The 20,397-nt window shown below is 43.6% G+C and overlaps 2 protein-coding genes across 2 annotated transcripts in view; one reads left to right on the forward strand and one right to left on the reverse strand.

The window, feature by feature from the left end:
• Positions 1-5,670, reverse strand: part of LOC142943652 (melanoma receptor tyrosine-protein kinase-like) — a 30,487-nt gene extending 24,817 nt beyond the window's left edge. The window contains exon 1 of the mRNA XM_076085295.1: positions 5,547-5,670. Within this exon, the coding sequence (XP_075941410.1) occupies positions 5,547-5,625 (79 nt within the window). The 5' untranslated portion in view covers positions 5,626-5,670. The remainder of the gene's footprint in view (positions 1-5,546) is intronic.
• Positions 5,671-11,085: 5,415 nt separating this feature from the next.
• On the forward strand, positions 11,086-19,991 carry LOC142943647 (tomoregulin-1-like). Its single transcript, XM_076085286.1, has 3 exons — positions 11,086-13,024; positions 19,590-19,699; positions 19,787-19,991. The coding sequence occupies exons 1-3, from the start codon at positions 12,892-12,894 to the stop codon at positions 19,961-19,963; spliced, it is 420 nt and encodes a 139-aa protein (XP_075941401.1). The 5' UTR covers positions 11,086-12,891; the 3' UTR covers positions 19,964-19,991.
• Positions 19,992-20,397: the final 406 nt, after the last annotated feature.

The following is a 20,397-nucleotide window of genomic DNA, read 5'->3' on the forward strand; positions in this document are numbered from 1 at the left end:
GCCAGTTTATTAGAGATGAAACCAAAGCCCACATTTATCAAAGTATGAAAACTCTAATTTGTAGAATACTAAGCGTAAGCACAGTTAGCAGGTTTCACACGTATCGCGGGTCGCGAGACAGTCGAGGGACCAGACGAAGGCGGAGGAGGATTTGGTGTCAAAGCCAAAAGCAAAAGCTCAACATTTGGGCTGTAAAGCCGATGGTAACAGGGAACCTGATAACGTTAACGTGAAGCGAGAAACCGATCCATCCAACGTTAAAGATCGTCATCTTGTGTAGTCCATAACACCGTCACGAGTCTATTCACCGGTGAGATACTTCCTCAGCGTGGCATTCCTAACCAGCTTCTGTCACTGGAGAGTTCTAACAGGAAACTATAGCAGAGTATCGTCAGCATAACAATAGAATACAAGTGACAGGGGCCCGAGGATTGAACCCTGTGGAACACCAGAGAAGAGGAACTTCACGTGAATTCAGTTTAAAAAAGCACAACTGGTATTAAGTCCCAACATGTTGTTGGGGAAGGATGGTGGAGATCCAGACCAGAGGAAGTGATCTGAGAGCACACAACCTGTTCCCTCTACACCTTTACCTACAGCACCGTGAGGCCCAGGTGTACCATGAGTACTGCCGGAGGTCCAGCTGCAGACCCAGCTCTGTGTGAACTCTGACCTCCAGGGAGCGACCCGACACTTTGTTATGAGAGAGTCGACTACAGGTCAGAGCTTTAGCTCTCCTCTCAGACGGTTCAGTGTTACAGTACAGAGCCAGCAGCCTGTGTGATCCTGCTAACAGCTCCTGAGCTCCATTATTGACATTCTCCACATTCCAGCTCTGAAAATCCCTCAGGATGCACTGCTGCTGCTGCTGCTGCAGGTCAAGCAAAGTCAAGTCAATTTCATTCATACAGCCCGATATTATAAAAGTCACAGATTTGCCTCAAGGGGCTTTACAGAGTGTGCAGCAGAGCTCCCCCTCTGTCCTCACACTCTGACCAAGCTGGGAAGTTGCTGCACACAGTTGCTCTAATTCATTAGTTGCTCTAATTGGAACTAATTGGATCCGTAAACAGATGATATCTGACAAATTACACATTTAAATAAAGAGAGGCACGACTACAAAGAGACAAAAACCTAAAGAGACGCAAAACGACCACAAAGAGATGAGACAGGTCTCTGTCTGTCAGTCTGTTGTCTCAGCGTCTGGTGTCTCAGCGTCTGTCCTCAGCCTGCTGAGCAGTCTGTCCTGGTTCTCGGCTCAATGAGGTCGTAGTTTTCAGTCGATATGGTCCAACTCAACCTGCCAAGCGTGTCGCCATGGTTACCACGAGGCGCCAACCTTCTTTATTATGTAGAGTACACACACACACACACACACACACACACACACACACACACACACTCACACAGAATTCGTTGGAAGAGTCTGTTGGCAGGCTGAAGGTCAAAGCGCTCGGTTCAAACGTCTCTCAGTCACAACAATCAGTGTTTCATCATTTACTGAAGCTCTCAAGTTTAAACAGTTTTAACATCAAGAACACACACACACACCTTACACACACCTTACACACACACACACACACACACACTCTGTTCTCATGTTTGTATCGATGACTAATCTCTGCAGAGAAGCTGCTGAATGTGCAGATTATAATCACTGAAGTCTGTCAACCAATCAGAAGACGCCGTTCTGCAGACCAACTAGACACAAGGACCTGGGCTTGACATGGTGCATTATGGGTAAAAACTTTCATCAGAGTTTAACCTCCGGTTCAAACCAGAGCTCAGTGTAGACTACAGGTAACCATAGCAACAGCAACAATGCTTCAGGCCGTGTTACTTAATTCATTCAAGAACTCGTGTTGACGCCTCAAGAACCCCTCAAAGCTCCAGGACCCCTACCAAGTCTTACAGGACCACTGGAGACTCTTCAAGGGATTCTACTACCTGCTCAAGGATCATTTAAACATCCTCAATGACCATTAGAACCTCCTCATGGACCATTAGAACCTCCTCAAGGACCATTAGAACCTCCTCAATGACCGTTAGAACCTCCTCATGGACCATTAGAACCTCCTCAAGGACCATTAGAACCTCCTCAAGGACCATTAGAACATCCCCATGGACCATTAGAACCTCCTCATGGACCATTAGAACCTCCTCAAGGACCATTAGAACCTCCTCAATGACCATTAGAACCTCCTCAAGGACCATTAGAACCTCCTCATGGACCATTAGAACCTCCTCAAGGACCATTAGAACCTCCTCAAGGACCATTAGAACATCCCCATGGACCATTAGAACCTCCTCATGGACCATTAGAACCTCCTCAAGGACCATTAGAACCTCCTCAATGACCATTAGAACCTCCTCAAGGACCATTAGAACCTCCTCAAGGACCATTTAAACCTCCTCAAGGACCATTTAAACCTCCTCAACGACCATTAGAACCTCCTCAACGACCATTAGAACCCCCTTGAATATGTCTAGAAACTCCTCGCAGACCTCTGGTACCAACTCAAGGACCACTTCGACCAATTCAAGCTACTTTAGAACCTCTTCATGGACCTCTGCAATGTACTCAAGGACCTTTACAACTTTTCCAGGGACCCCTCTGACTCTTCATGGACCTCTATAACCTTCTTAAAGACCCCGGTCCTCCTGCCTGATGCCTGGAACCTCCAAAAGGACCTCTAGTACCAGCTCAAGGACCACTTGAACCTCCTTGAGGATCTCTTCAACGACTTCAACAACGTCCTCGGTGACGTGTCGATACCCAGAGAATCCTGGTCTCTGATTGGCTGGTGGGGGAATCGAACCGTCTGTCTGTGTAACAACACAACAACAGTCCGTTCAAAACAGGGAAAGACGCACAAAACAAATCCTCCATCATCACACTGTGTCAAGACAAAGAGAGTGCAGTCAGCTGTTTTCACTTATTACTGACACACACACACACACACAGACACGCACACACACACACAGACACACACACACAGACACACACACACACACAGACACACACATACAGACACACACACACACACGCACAGACACACACATACAGACACACACACACACACGCACAGACACACAGACACACGCGCGCACACACACACACACACAGACACACACACGCACACACACACAGACACACACATACGCACGCGCGCACACACACACACACAGACACAGACACACAGACACAGACAGACACAGACACACACACACACACAGACACACACACACACACACAGACACAGACACACACACACACACACAGACACACACACACACACACACACACAGACACACACACACACACAGACACACACACACACACACAGACACAGACACACACACACACACAGACACACACACACACACACAGACACAGACACACACACACACACACAGACACACACACACACACAGACACAGACACACACACACACACACACACACAGACACAGACACACACACACACACAGACACACACACACACACACAGACACACACACACACACACAGACACACACACACACACACACACACAGACACAGACACACACACACACACAGACACACACACACACACACAGACACAGACACACACACACACACAGACACACACACACACACACAGACACAGACACACACACACACACACAGACACACACACACACACAGACACAGACACAGACACACACACACACACACAGACACAGACACGTTGTGATCAGAGTCTGAACAGCTGAGCTCAGCGTTTCCTCCCATCGTTCATCAGTTATTTATTCTTTTAAGGAACAAAAGTCTTATTTGATCCGAGCAACCTGATTGGTCGGATATGCTCAAACCTCATCTCTCAGAAGTCCCATGATGCTTTGCAAACATGTTTTTTTTTCTTCATTTCAGCCAGAAAAAGTCTCCGTTGCCTCAGTTTAGATCTTTGATGAACGTCTTTGGGTTCGAGGCTGTTGGTCGGACAAGTTGAGCAATTTGTCCTTTTAGGCTTTTTAAATATTGACTTCATTAATCAATAGTTTGATTTACGGTGTGTGTGTGTGTGTGTGTGTGTGTGAGCGTGTGTGTGTGTGTGTGTGTGTGTGTGAGCGTGTGTGTGTGTGTGTGTGCGCGTGTGTGTGAGTGTGTGTGTGTGTGTGTGTGTGTGTGTGTGTGTGTGTGTGTGTGTGTGTGTGTGTGAGCGTGTGTGTGTGTGTGTGTGTGTGTGAGCGTGTGTGTGTGCGCGTGTGTGTGAGTGTGTGTGTGTGTGTGTGTGTGTGTGAGCGTGTGTGTGTGCGCGTGAGTGTGTGTGTGTGTGTGTGTGAGTGTGTGTGTGTGTGTGTGTGTGTGTGTGTGTGTGCGCGTGTGTGTGAGATACACTCTGGGTCATGCTCATCTTTTCATGAAGTCAACTATGAAAGGATGAAAATTAAAAACAGGCTTCTGTGTTTATTAAAGGGTTAATTCATTTAAAGGGTTAACGATGTGAAGGGTTCATCCTCTGGAGAGCAGGAGTGAGATCAGGTGAGGTATCTCACTCTGCAGCAAAGTGCATTTTTCTGTTTTTAACATTAGTTTGTTTTTTAAGTTCATCTTGTTTCACTCAGTTCAGACTCACGCACACACGCGACACCATTACATTTTCTTATGTTTGTTTATTTTTATTTTATTGTTTAAATTGTGCAAAAATGAATAAAATAAAACTAAACTATTTAATCAGAACATATTTAGAGAAACGATTCATCTTTTAATCTCAAATGTGACAGTTAGTCTCTTCATCGTAGACAATAAGCTATAATAATATAATATGGCTGTTTATAGACAATAATCAGAAGATCGATCCATAGAGGAAATATCTGAGTGTTGATACTAGTTATTGATTTATTTAAAGGCAGTAGTTTAACGTTTTATCTTTAGTTTATTTATTTATTGAGTTTATAGCCTTAATGCATTTATTGCGTTAATTATTACGATCATATTCTAGTAATAGATGTCTATAATATTCATCCTTCATATAAGATCCTCCTCTACTTGTATTCTTTATATTCACTGATACTCTAACCTTTGGTTTTATTTCGTGATGTGAATATTTCACTTATTTTACCACTTTAATATTCCTGTAATATTTCTAGGAAGTACGTCCACGTTGTGAACTTTGAAATATGTTTAAAATATCATCGAGATATTTTATATTTTATACTTCCTGGAGTGACAGCTTGTCAAAACAAAACTTTAAAAAGTACATCAACTCCTGAAAGTTATTACAACACAATTCAGTAGGTTTAATAAGGAAAATCAGCAGAAACACGAAGAATAAAGTGAGAATAAATAAACCCGTTTCAACTATTTAAAACTCCGGGTCTCTCACCCCGGACTCTCGCTCTCTCCCTCCCGCAGTAACACGCTCTCTCTCCGGGTCTCTCACCCCGGACTCTCGCTCTCTCCCTCCCGCAGTAACACGCTCTCTCTCCGGGTCTCTCACCCCGGACTCTCGCTCTCTCCCTCCCGCAGTAACATGCTCTCTCACCCCGGACTCAGTCCTACCTGTCCTGCCGGGATTGGTGCAGCAGCAGCGGCCGAGCAGCAGCAGCAGCAGCGCCGCTCCTCCTCCACAGAACCTCATGTCTCTTTCTCTAAGTCAGACTTCCTCCATGAGAACAACGTGAAGGTGTTTGTGAGCCGAGAGCTGAAGCTGAATGACGAACCTGGTGGAGTCACAGAGAAGTCCACCTCTCTCTCTCTCTCTCTCTCTCTCTCTCTCTATCTGTCTCTCTCTCTCTCTCTCTCTCTTTATGGTACTTTACTTCTCCTCCAGTATTCAGAGGGAAATATTATTGATTATTTGGGAGAATATCGTGAATCGTGACATGAAATTTCACATTGTCCCAAACTGACATGAATATTTTTCATTTCAATGAATCTATTTTATAAATAAACAAATAAATAAATAAATAAGTAAATAAATAAACAAGTAAATAAATGTTCTTTCTTTATGTTCATGTTCATGTTCTTTATAACGATGTTCGTGTGGCCGCTCCCTTCTCTGTTACGCTTCAAACACGTGAAAACAAAAGGTGAGTCACGTGAGCAGAAGAACTAACAGTGAAACAAACAGAGAACACAAAGGTGATGAACCTGAACGCACCATCGATGGCTCTCTGCTCTCAGAGATTAATCTGCTTATAATCAGTCCTCAAACTCTTTGTTTCCTCTTAAAGATAAATATTTTATAACAGAAGGAAACCTGGGAACTTTTTTCTTCGTTTTTTTACAATTGCTAATTTTTTCTTAAAGGGACAGTACACCCTCCAATCAAAGCTATATCCTCGTCTTGTGTTGGAGATATCGGCCGTAGAGATCTTTGTTCGGCATCTAATGGTAACTTTTGGTGAATTTAGGAGAAAACTACAGACACAAAAAGACAAAGTAGTAAAATAAATATTTTGTCTCCACGAGTCTGAAAGAAGACGAGTTATGAAGAAAAACAAGTTAAAGTCAGTGCATGAAGTGTCTCTCTTTAAATCCTCGTCTTCTTGTCCTCTGTTTGTTCAACACCTGTTTTCACACTAATGGGGTCACTGATTTCACCCACAATGCACTGTTGTCTGCATTCATAATTAATAAATCCTCTCTGCTTTGTGTGGTTTTTTCTGTTGTTTACCTAAAAACCATTCGCGTGCGGCCGCTTGATTCCTGCCAACAAAGCATCTGTGGATTCAGAAAAAAAGAGCCTCTTAATGGATTTACTTGCTCATTTGTGTTTAATAAAAGCTGACACGAGTCGCCGGGCAGAAACACCTTCAGATGTGGGTCATAGCTGGAGCTCACACCTGAGACCCAGCTCCAACACAATGCAGACAGAACAAGTAGTATAAAGCGCTGCATTTATTTTGAAAATCCCTCAACATAGAGTTGGCACACAAAGAATCCTCAGAACTAAAAGTAGAGTCGACGAAAAACCCAAAGATTTTTATTCACTGTTATCATCACCAGTTTTAATTATTTCTTCTCAGACAGGAGCATCACAGATGATACATGTTCTTCATTTTCACTTTGTGTGGATGGTTCTGTGGTGAATCTGATAACATGAGATAAAGAACATGAGAAGATTTGATTTAATGCCTCAGGCTGCTCTCATAAAGGTTCCGAGCTACACCTATAAAAATGAATGTGCTGAAAATCGTAGATATCAGACAAAATCAATTAATATGTCCTCCACATAGTCCATAAACCAGGAAGTATAGAACAGAAGATTCACCGTGTGAAACGAGAAGACAACGTTGATTTATTTGAAACGTAACAACGTATACAACGGTTCCTATGATATCTTATGAAAACCTACTCCTAGACAACAAAACTACTTAGTTAGGGTTAGACAACAACACTACTTATTTAGGTTTAGACAACAACACTACTTAGTTAGGTTTAGACAACAAAACTACTTAGTTAGGTTTAGACAACTAAACTACTTAGTTAGGTTTAGACAACTAAACTACTTAGTTAGGTTGAGACAACAAAACTACTTAGTTAGGTTTAGACAACAAAACTACTTAGTTAGGTTTAGACAACTAAACTACTTAGTTAGGTTTAGACAACAAAACTACTTAGTTAGGTTTAGACAACAAAACTACTTAGTTAGGTTTAGACAACAAAACTACTTAGGTAGGTCGAGACAACAAAACTACTTAGTTAGGTTTAGACAACTAAACTACTTAGTTAGGTTTAGACAACAAAACTACTTAGTTAGGTTTAGACAACAAAACTACTTAGTTAGGTTGAGACAACAACACTACTTAGTTAGGTTTAGACAACAAAACTCCTTAGTTATGTTGAGACAATAAAACTACTTAGTTAGGTTTAGACAACAAACTACTTAGTTAGGTTGAGACAACAAAACTACTTAGTTAGGTTTAGACAACAAACTACTTAGTTAGGTTTAGACAACAAACTACTTAGTTAGGTTTAGACAACAAAACTACTTAGGTAGGTTGAGACAACAAAACTACTTAGTTAGGTTTAGACAACAAAACTACTTAGTTAGGTTTAGACAACAAACTACTTAGTTAGGTTTAGACAACAAAACTACTTAGGTAGGTTGAGACAACAAAACTACTTAGTTAGGTTTAGACAACAAAACTACTTAGTTAGGTTTAGACAACAAAACTACTTAGTTAGGTTGAGACAACAACACTACTTAGTTAGGTTTAGACAACAAAACTACTTAGTTAGGTTGAGACAACTAAACTCCTTAGTTATGTTGAGACAACAAACTACTTAGTTAGGTTGAGACAACAAAACTACTTAGTTAGGTTTAGACAACAAACTACTTAGTTAGGTTTAGACAACAACACTACTTAGTTAGGTTGAGACAACAAAACTACTTAGTTAGGTTGAGACAACTAAACTACTTAGTTAGGTTGAGACAACAAAACTACTTAGTTAGTTTGAGACAACTAAACTACTTAGTTAGGTTGAGACAACAAAACTACTTAGTTAGGTTGAGACAACTAAACTACTTAGTTAGGTTGAGACAACAACACTACTTAGTTAAGCTTCTCATTTCACATAAAGAACGAACAGCGGTTTGCTGGAGGAAAGAAACCTATCCACTTCCCTCCATACTTCCTTTTTCATGATTACGTGGATAACATATGAAATACTGTCATCACTTTATCTATAAAATACGGCAAATTCTTTTTTGTAGGTATAGCTATGAATGCTGGATGTCACCAACCTGCACCTAACTTCTGTATTTTAGTGACACCACTTCTGCAGTTATTTTTAACGCAAACCACAATCTTTTCCTGAACATCACTCAGTATTTCAGTATCTTTTCCTAACTTGTTTTTACTGTGAAGACTGAAGTTTATTTTGCAAAGACGGTATTTATGTAACAAACAGAAATTTACACGTTTCTGGAGACTTTCAAAGGAAAAATGAGGAATAACTTTTTGTAAGATATCATCAACTTGAGTGCTTGCACACACACACACACACACATACACACATACACACACACACACACACACACACACACACACACACACACACACACACACACACACACACACACACACACACACACACACACACACACACACACACACACACAGAGAATCAGTTTGACTTCCCAGATCTGGTCCTGATTCATTCATGTGTGACAGTTCCAGTGTTTCAGCATGTCTTCATGCAACAAGTTACAACTCTGTCTCACACACACACACACACACACACACACACACACACACAATTTGTCTGTGTCATCTGTCTGAGGTGAGAACATCCAGTAAATGTTGTGTTTCATGTGAACGTTTCTTCAGAAGAAGAAACTAATATGAGCCTCTGACTCCTGTAACGTTTCACATCTTCTGACATAAAGTCGCTCTTCATTCTACGATAAGACGATAAATAAAATCCATTCAGGACCAGAGTTACATTAAATTACAGTCATTTAGCAGACGCTTTTATCCAAAGCGACTTACAATAAGTTTATTCAACATCAGTATTCAAGAGAACTACTAGTCACCAGAAGTCATAAGTGCATCTCCTTTAACATCTAAGAGCATAAACCAGAGCAGAAGAACAGAAACAAACTAATATGGATACAATAAATGCTAATACAATACAATAAGTGCTGAGTGGAAGGCTCAGGGTAGTACTTCTTGAAGAGGTGAGTTTTCAGCCTGCGGTCATGAAAAACATGAGACTCTGATTTTAATGTCACAGAAACAAATAAAGGTTCATAAACATTAAAAAACATTTCAGTCAAAACCACTTTCATCTTTCATGAAATCCTAAAAATTATCTCAGAGAGCTTCTGTTCGTGTTTTTATTGATGAAGCTTTTCTTCTTCTTTGTTTCCTGTAAAGTAAAAGTTGATTCTGTCACATTGAGAAGATTTCAGTTAACTCACCTCAAACATTAAAAATATGAACAATTCTATGATTATGAAGAGTCATTCATATTTAAAATGTAATAGTACATGTTTACTGTGGTTTAGATGGAGGAGGAGGAGGAGGAGGAGGAAGAGGAGGAGGAAGGGGAGGAGGAGGAAACAAAGGAGGAGGAGGAGGAGGAGGAGGAAACAAACGAGAAGGAGGAATAGGAGGAGAAGGAAGCGGGAGAGGAGGATGAGGAGGAAGAAGAGGAGGAGGAGTGAGAAAGAATGAGGAGTGAGAAGTGAACTAATGAGCCCAGATGGCTTAGCAAAACACCCTGACCTGAGGGTGAAGATTAAATACAGTGTGTGTCTGTGTGTGTGTGAGTATGTGTGTGTGTGCGTGTGTGTGTGTGTGTGTGTGTGTGTGTCCTGAACTCACACTCAGAGAAAATCTTCACTCCATCATGTAAATACTGGATCAGATGGATGTTTCCTTCATTGTGTTTCTGTCGTTAAACATCTTCACTTCTTTAAAGGAGTCAGTCAGAGGGTCTCAACATGGGGGTCGGGGCCCTCAGGGGACTGTGATGGAAGATTTCTATGATTAATGGGGAGAAGGGTGGAAGTTTTCAATCTGGATCAATAAACAGAGTCTCGAAAGAATCAAAGTTGTTGGTCTTTATTGCAATAAAGAGAGAGCAGTCCCAAAGACACGTATCTCAGTGTACTGTGAGAAGGCTTCTAAAAGGTGCAACATTCAACATCATTTATGCATACAAAAGGTTCACGACTTACAAATTCAGATAATGTGACAAAAGGGGAGTACAAGTATTTCAGACAGGATGTCTGTTTCTGAAATTCAGTTCTGGGGTCAAGGTCTCACTGTGTCTTTCTCCTAAGACAAAGACACAGTGTCTCTTCACTTCTCATCCTTCATGGGAAGAGATAACAAGACACCTGGATACAAAACTAATTAAAAAACATCGCCTGACTACGAGTAGTACATTCTTTAAAACTAAGCATGATACAATAATATATTTTCCCATCACAGGACACGCCGGGATTTATCTGCTCTGAGTTTGTGAGGTTTGCACTCGAATAAGTAAAATCATTAAAACACACTGACCGGATAGTTTTTACAATAATTCATGCCAATCATAAGGCACATCATTCAGGAGGAAAATCATCAGATTCAATGTGTTTATCACTAAGTATGACTAAAGGTCAACTGTAGTGAAATCTGAGTTTCAGGTCAATGTGTTGAATATTGTCCTTCTTCTGTACCTGGTGCTCCAGTTAGAGGAGCAGCAGCCCCTCCTGCTGGCTGCAGCCCGTCAGTGACTGACACTCAGCACAACATGTTAGTGTTCATTAAGGTCACGTGTTAGTGTTCATTAACCTTTTAGATCCTTCCCCTATTTTCAGGCCTCTGCTCAAGGTTCATGTTTTCATGTACAAACTGAATTCAGCGTGAAAAATATTAAAAGTTTGCCTCATGTGTGTATGTGAAAGATTTTATTCATGTTTTAAAACCAAATACCTGCAGAGCCATCCGTCTCCGTGGACACATTTCATCACATTTATTTATTCATGTATTTATTATTTATTTATGTATTTATGAATTGATTGAGATATTGATGCATTTATTTAATTAGATGTTTTTATGTATTTATTTATTTATTAATTGATTGATTTCTTGATTCTTGTATTTATTTATCAATTTATTTATTTTTTATTCATTGAGTGAATCATTTATTGATTTAGTGATGCATGTGTTTATTTATGTATTATTGTATTTATCGATTTAAATGTATGTATTTATTTATTCATGAATTTATGTATGTATTTATATATATATATTAAAAATAATATTGATTGATTGATGTATTTATTTGTGTATTATTTTATTGATTTATTAATTATTGTATTTATTGATTTAAATGTATATATTTATTGACTGATGTATTTGCATTTATATTTTATATTTTGTTATTGATGGATTTATTGACTGACATATCTATTTATTGTGTATTGTTGTATTTAATGTGTATTAATGTATTTATTGTGTATTAATGTATTTATTGTTTATTAATGTACATATTTGTGTATTCATGTACTTATTGTGTATTATTGTATATATTTGTGTATTATTGTATAGTTGTGTATATTGTGACGGAGACGAGGTTAATCATCAGTCTCCAGAGGACAGTGTGCAGCGTCTCTCAGTGGGAGTGGTCTCTTGGAGGTCACGTGGTCCCAGCCTTTGTTGATTTGCTTCAGTAGAAGAAGAACAGCAGGACAAAAAAAAAAAAAAAAAAAAAGGGAGTCCCGGTCCGACCGACCCACCAAATCCGCAAATCGTCCCCGGTGCACACTCGCTCCTCTTCGGCCTGGATGCTACTGGAAGCCGCTTCTTCTTTTCCCCACCTGGATCTCTTTTGTCCGCGGAACGCTCCGCGGTTCTCCCCGCCGGTTTGAGTGCGAGGCAGCGGGGCTGGGGGATGGAGGCTCGGTCCGGGCTGTGATCAGACTGGTTTTAGGGGGTGGTGGAGGTGTGTGTGTGTGTGTGAGTGTGTGAGAGTGTGTGAGAGGGGGGTCGGTGTGTGCAGCCCCAGGCCCTGCTTTGCTTTGTTATCCGGGGCTTCGTCTAGCAGCCCTCCTCCCGGCTCTCTCATCGTGTTTTCCGGAGCTTTTCTTTCCTCCAGAGAGACTCCGGGGCCGCGGAGAGGAAACTCATGGAGGGCGTCCGGATCTGAAGTCGCTACATTTCAGCTCCGCTCGTTTCCTGCGGACAGTTTTCACTCTGGATTTTATTTGAAGGACGAATCTAGAAAAACAGAATATTTTTATTCCTGTTTTTTTATCTTCTTTCTACTCCTCCGTCTGTGTTTGTAGACCTCTATCTACCCCTGCACACACAGACCTGAACCTCTATCTTCATTTAAACCTCCACCTCTCCCTTTATTCTCCACCTCTCCCCTCTTCTCCCTCTCCCCTCCGGCCTCCATCATGGCTCCGGTGTGCCGGGTCTCCTGGTGCTGCTGCCTGCTGCTCCTGCTGGTCCTCCCCGCCGTCCGGAGCTCGTTCCCCCGCAGCGGTGGTGGTGCGGACTGCGGCCCCGGGAAGGCCGCCGACTGCCCAGGTGAGACACAACAACATCCTGTTTACACCTGAACGCATCACCTCTGGTTTTCTGATCACGCTGGAGGTTTTGAGGAGGTCAGAGGTCACAGTTTGCCCCCCCTCTTTATTGGATGATGATCACATGATCCAGCTGTTATCTTGACACATCTTTGGGGTTTCTGTTTGATGGAGATCTGACACCCAAAGAGATGACGAAAGGCCTCAGCCAGCGTTACCAGGTGATGTCACAGGTGATGTCACAGGTGTTTCCTTTAGCCCCGCCTCCTCCCAGCCCTCGGTCGGGCCTCGTTCTTGTGAACGGAAAATAAACTATTTGAGCTTTTTTTACAGCTTGCAGGACCGAATGCTGCTCCTTTAAGAAGGGCTGGTCAGGTGTTGGTACTGGGTTAGTTGAGTCCCATCAGAATACATGAGTTACAGACTCTCAATGCGAGTCAATGAGGGAAAGTCTTTTTTGGGGCTCGTGACATCACAGGACGGACCAGGAAGTTGTAGTTTCACCGTTTGGCCATTTTGTAAAGTTTGTTGTGGTCTCTTCCTGTTGTCTCGGCTCTGGATGTGTTCTGAGCCATCGGGTCCCAATGTGTCCTTCATTCACTCATTCATTCACGCATTCATTCACACCGTCCCTACATCATATCGTCACCATGACAACAGAGCCATCACCTGTACAGTGAGATCAGAGATGATTCAGAAGGTGTGTGAAGTCAGTGATGTCGTGTCTGAATATGTAGAGAAGTATCAATATAAATATACATATTGTGACGACCCCTCCCTTCCACCAGGGGTCTGTCTGTTTCCTCTCAGGTTGTCTTCCAGGATGTTAATTGGCCACTGATGGGCGACACCTGAGTTGGGTTGGTCCCAGTTATAGAGGCTGCCCCTCTTCTGTGGCTGGTGCCTCTCTGCACATCTCCTCTCTGTCTCCTGTTTGGAGGACCTGGCTGTTTATTTGTTTGTTTAGTTTAGTTTAGTTTAGGTCTGTTAGTTTGTACTTTAAATAAACGTCTATTTATTACTTTTAACTCGTCTTGTCTCCCTCATGTTGCGGCCTTTTGAGCTGGGTCGTGACAATATATATAAATATACGTATATATATAAATATATATATATATATATCATGACAGCAGTCTGAATGTGTAGCGCAGTATCAATATTTAAGGATTCAGGAGAAGAGTCTCAACAAAAAGATCACAAATGTGACACATTTACTGCTTTGATCTTTTTTTACTATTTTAACAAACCAAACAATCGTTTAATGGAGAAAATAATCTTCAGATTAATCCACGATGAAAATAATCGTTATCTACAAAAATACATTTCTTTAAAAAAACAAACCCAAGAATCGTCAGTTTAAAATAATAAAATTTGATCAAAATGATAAATTAGTCTTCAGCTCCAATCAGACTAGTTTATTCTGAGTCACATAAAGCGTCCTGTGGATCAATCCGCCGCTGAAAATAGTCCCCAACAAAGTGACTGTCTGATGAAGACTTCAGCGAGCAGCTGATGAAACTCTACGTTTGTGTTTTTAAAGATTCACGCGTCAGAGAGTTTGATGTTTTCTGTCAGTTCTTTGATCTAAATCCAGAAATGAGAAACTAAAATAGTTCATAAAAACACTGAACTAAAGGATCTAAAGGATGAAATCTTTGTGGTTTCTGTTTGCAGAAGATGTGAACTCTTCTTCTTCTGTTGGTCACAGATGTTCTCCTGGAGGAGACTTCAGAGCTCACACCTCTGCCTCAGTTTACAGCTCAGAAACAAACACATCTAAAGCACATCCATCTCTTTATGGGATGGTTTAATGCTTCTGTTCCCTGGAAAGTTTCCTGGATTGAAAGGCAGCATGAAAACATGAAACATGAAAACATGAAAACATGAAAACATGAAAACAGAAACCTTGTGTTCCTCAGAGTCGAGGATGCTTCCTTGGTTTCAAGTCGTGTCCTTCAGAGACTCCTCCTTAGTGTTCAGAGAGCACACGTTGTAATAAATGGACGTCACACTTACAAACATGTCGACCTAAAAAATCAGCAGGGATTTGTAGAATTATTATAATTTATAAACGTATAAAACATAGAATTGATACGCTCTCCTCAAAGCCACCAGACTCCATTGACAAACAGTTTGACCTTTGAACCGGACAGAAACCAAATAAAACTCATCAAAACCAAATCTCTCAACAGTTCAACGATCATCGGCGTTGAACTGTTGAGATGAACTCTTTAGTTCAGTGTGCAGGTGTCCACATACTTCTGGCCGTGTGGTGTAACTGGATGTAGGTTGAGAAGAGAAGCACAAGACGAGAGATGATGGAGTCGTTGGAGCGAGAGAGGGCGAGAGAGAGAGAGATAGAGACATCGAGTGATACACAGAGAGAGAGAGACAGAGAGAGGGCGAGAGACATCGACAGAGACAGATACAGAGAGAGAGAGAGAGACATCGAGTGATACAGAGAGAGAGAGACACAGAGAGAGACAGAGAGAGACACAGAGAGAGAGAGAGACACACAGAGAGAGAGAGAGACACACAGAGAGAGAGAGACACAGAGAGAGAGAGACAGAGAGACATCGAGTGATACAGAGAGAGAGAGACACAGAGAGAGACACAGAGAAACAGAGAGAGACAGAGATTTGATTTTTAGAAAACCTTTATTTTGTTTGAACAACATCTTTCTTTATCATTTTAAACAGTTAAACAAATAAAGTCCAACAAACATAAATGTGTCTTTGATTGTCAGATCTGACTCTCACTGAGCTCCATCTTTGTTCAGTTCTTTGTCCACTTTGTGAACTATCTTCTTCAGTCTGAAGCCTTCCTGCTGAGTGAGACCTCCTCTGTCCTTGCTCCTCATGTGAGCTCTGGCAGAGCTGGAGAGCTTCTCTTTGTCAGAGAGGTAGTCCTCCACTTTGGCTCCTCTCACGTTCTTACTCCTCCTCAGATACTCCTTTATTATCTCCACGCTGTAGTCTCTAGAGCTCCTACAGCTGCCAGCACCGTGTTTAGAGGGCTCACTGTCAGCAGCAGCGCCCTCCTCCTGACTGGACTCAGAGTCCTCCCAACTTGATTCAGAGTCCTCTTCCATACTGGACTCAGAGTCTTCCTCCAGACTGGACTCACACTCTGCCGCTCCTCCACTTTCTTGAGTTGCAGCTTTCTTCGCCTGTGAGCTTCCGCTGTCTCCTCTCTGTTTCCTCTTCAGCTGAGGGGCTTTGAGCTGCTCCTCGTCTGCTTCCATGTCCACCTCCCTAGCTGTCTCCACCTGTCCTCCAGCACTCTCCCTCACCTGCTGGATCTCACTTGCCCCATCCTTCACCACCTCCTGTGTCTCACTTGTTTCCTCCACCCTAACCTCCTGTGTCTCACTTATTCCCTCCACCCTCACCTCCTGTGTCTCACTTATTTCCTCCACCCTCACCTCCTGTGTCTCACTTGTTTCCTCCACCCTAACCTCCTGTGTCTCACTTATTCCCTCCACCCTCACCTCCTGTGTCTCACTTGTTTCCTCCACCCTAACCTCCTGTGTCTCACTTATTCCCTCCACCCTCACCTCCTGTGTCTCACTTGTTTCCTCCACCCTAACCTCCTGTGTCTCACTTATTCCCTCCACCCTCACCTCCTGTGTCTCACTTGTTTCCTCCACCCTAACCTCCTGTGTCTCACTTATTCCCTCCACCCTAACCTCCTGTGTCTCACTTGTTTCCTCCACCCTCACCTCCTGTGTCTCACTTGTTTCCTCCACCCTAACCTCCTGTGTCTCACTTATATCCTCCACCCTCACCTCCTGTAACCCGCTCGTCCCCTCCTCCCTGCTCTGTTGGACCCCATCTGGCCCGTCCTGTCCGTCTTGCTTGTCCCCTCTGCCCTCTTCAGTACCCATCTGGTTCTGGTTCTGGTTCTGGTCCTTATGAGAGCTGTTTTTCTCAGGACACGTTCTGCTCTGATGACCCACTTTTCCACAGCTGAAACATTTAAAGTCATCAGTTGTTGCATCGATCATGTAGTCAAAGTCGTCTACTCTCACATTGAACACTAGGTTGAGTCCCTTGCTCCTGTTGTTCGGGATCAAGCGCAGCTGTCTCCTGTGAGACACCACGTGCTTCAGGAGAGGAGACCTGCACCCAGAGGACACCTTCTTCACCCCAGACACTATCCTCCCGTGTCTCGATAGTTCTCTGGTTATGTCTTCATCTCTGATGAACGGTGGGACGTTGGACACTGTTACCTTCACAGCCGGTGTGCAGAGAGGGTACACGGGGAAGAAGTTATCGCCCACCTCGATCCCGTTGTCAATCACCACTTCCGCATTTCTGATGGTGTCTAAAAAGATGACCACGGCATTGTTCATTCGGGCAGCGGACTTCACGCTGCTGTGGCCGACAAGTTCACCCACAGCCAGGCTGCATTCCTCCACTGACACCGGGAACGTCGGCGGGATCTTTATGCCGTGTTTCCTCGTTAACCCGGTCATGTCCATGGTGGCGTTTAGCAGCCGACAGCTCGCGCTGCTCGACTGAACCACTCACAAAGACCCTAAAACCAGCTAAATGTTCCCACAAACACCGTGAGATACACCATCACATCCAACGTTAACTAGTGACGGAGAAATACCGGAAAAATCAGTGTTAACTGCTCTCAGACACGCTCCGTCAACTCCGTGCTCCTTCCACTCAGAGAGACAGAGAGAGACACAGAGAGAGAGAGAGAGAGACAGAGAGAGAGAGAGAGAGAGAGAGAGAGAGACAGAGAGAGACAGACAGAGAGACACACATAGAGAGAGAGAGAGAGAGATCGAGTGAGACACAGAGAGAGAGACACACACAGAGAGAGAGGAGGTTAGTCTGTTTTCGCTTCACTGATCTCCGGAGGATGAAGACGTTCTTCCTCTTGACTTTCAGGTCAGTGTTCTTTGTTCCTGACTGGCCTCAGATCAGCTTCTCTTTCTTCATCACTGACGCTTCAGAGCAGCTCGTCTGATCGAACACTGAACACTCGTCAGCTTCTTTAAACTCGTGTCTTCTCTGTTTACAGAATGCTGCTTCAGGTTGTTCTGTACATTGTAGAACCTTTCTAACCCAACGGTGAGATGCTGTTCTGTGGTCGTGTCTCAGGTCACTGACTCGTCAGAGTCCTGAATCACTTCACATCACAGAGACTCTCTCAGAGCCAGTCAGAGAGGTTTCATGGACCCGAGGCCGTTTTAGTGTTCAAGCTGATCTGAAACTCTGTCCTGGTCCAGAGGACTGTGTCTGGTCTTCTTCAGAATGGAGGTCTATCGGTCTGCATCTGAACTCAAGAACCTTTTACGGACTCAGGAACTTGACCTGCATTTTGAGTGCAGGAACCCGGGGGTTTGGTTCTGAGTCCCCAAACAGCCCCTGCTGCAGGATTGAGGGGTTTTCGATGGTCCGTCTTTGCAGAGTTGGGACCAAGTCATCAGTTTGCAAGTCACAAGTAAGTCTCGAGTCTTTGCACTCAAGTCCGGCAAGTCAGGTCCCGGCTCAAGACAGGCAAGTCCTGAGCCAAGACCAGAGACCACTCCCTAGTCCTAAACTCTTGAGTTTCGAGTCCTAAACCAGTCGTGTGGAACTCTTCACCAGATGCAATCACATTCTGCATTTCTGTAATTTATCTGACCCGCCCGGTTTTTCTTACTGCCCTTCATGTCTTTGACTGCGTAGTCCTCTGGTGTCCTGATTCACCTGAGAGCTTGAGGTCTTCACTGTCTGACGTCGTGCTCACGTTTCACAAACAGCTGTTCGTAGGTTGTTGTTTGTGTAAACGGAGGCTTTCCTCACTTAACTCCCCACAGAGCCTCCGTGGTGGGGACGCGTCTCTGCAGACCTGTGACTCCGTAAACAAGCTGTTGTGTCTCAGGTGGAGGTTTGTGTCTCAGGTGGAAGTTTGTGTCTCAGGTGGAGGTTTGTGTCTCAGGTGGAAGTTTGTGTCTCAGGTGGAAGTTTGTGTCTCAGGTGGAGGTTTGTGTCTCAGGTGGAGGTTTGTGTCTCAGGTGGAGGTTTTTACTAACCACAGAGGAAGAGATGGGTCACGACCCCTGTAATTACCTGCTCTAATTGGCCGGCTTGCGGACCGCCGACCAATCAGCTGCCATCAGGAAAGTGTGTGTGTGTGTGTGTGTGTGTGTGTGTGTGTGTGTGTGTGTGTGTGTGTGTGTGTGTGTGTGTGTGTGTGTGTGTGTGTGTGTGTGTCTGTGTGTGTGTGTGTGTGTGTGTGTGTTTTTTTGTGTGTGTGTGTGTGTGTGTGTGTGTGTGTGTGTGTGTGTGTGTGTGTGTGTTCTGTTGTGATGTAAACATTTACAAAAGTCGTCATTTATTGAAAATTTTAGATTTTATAATTTTCCAAAACTCACACCATGTTTTCATCGATCACAATATTCTGCTTCAATCCATATCTGTAATGAATGAATGAATCTGTTAGTAAGAAGGCAACAGCGTTGTGTGTTCATCTTCTTGAACATCACCCCGGTTGTCCCGTCGTCTGCTCCTCTGGGTGAACAAACCAAACGCACCTCGTTGAGACGATCGTGTCGTTGTTTTCAGATCTGTCGGAGAAGAAGAGCGACCTGAGGGTGTGTGACGCCGGAACGTGTCGCTTCGGAGGAACCTGCAGAGAGAACGGAGCCGACATCAAGTGTGTCTGCCAGTTCCACGTGAGTCACACACACACACACACACACACACACACACACACACACACACTGACAGTTCTGATGATGTCATCTCGTGGTGTGTTTCAGTGTCACAAGAAGTACGTCCCTGTGTGTGGATCCAACGGGGACACCTACCAGAACGAGTGCTTCCTCCGGAGAGCCGCCTGCAAGAAGCAGAGAGCCGTCAGCATCGTGTCCGAGGGTCCCTGTTACCACGGTAACGCACACACTCACACTTTACAACGGAATGAAGGAATACGCTGAGTCAGCATTTACTAAACTACAGGAAGAAGTAAATAACCCAGTTTAGTGTTACCAATGTTGTAAAAACAAAAATGGAGTCTCTAGGTGTTATAAATATTAAACTATTGACGTGTTTCAGCCTCCCCTCTCTCCTCTCCTCTCCTCTCCTCTCCTCTCCTCTCCTCTCCTCTCCTCTCCTCTCCTCTCCTCTCCTCTCTCCTCTCCTACCCTCTCTCTCCTCTCCTCTCCTCTCCTCTCCTATCCTCTCCTCTCCTCTCTCCTCTCCTCTCCTATCCTCTCCTCTCCTCTCCTCTCCTCTCTCCTCTCCTACCCTCTCTCTCCTCTCCTCTCTCCTATCCTCTCCTCTCCCCTCTCCTCTCTCCTCTCCTCTCTCCTCTCCTCTCCTCTCCTCTCCTCTCCCCTCTCCTCTCTCCTCTCCTCTCCTCTCCTCTCCT

Source organism: Anarhichas minor, unplaced genomic scaffold (genome assembly GCF_050575085.1).
Source record: "Anarhichas minor isolate MPS153535 unplaced genomic scaffold, ASM5057508v1 ptg000148l, whole genome shotgun sequence".
Lineage (NCBI taxonomy): Eukaryota > Metazoa > Chordata > Actinopteri > Perciformes > Anarhichadidae > Anarhichas > Anarhichas minor.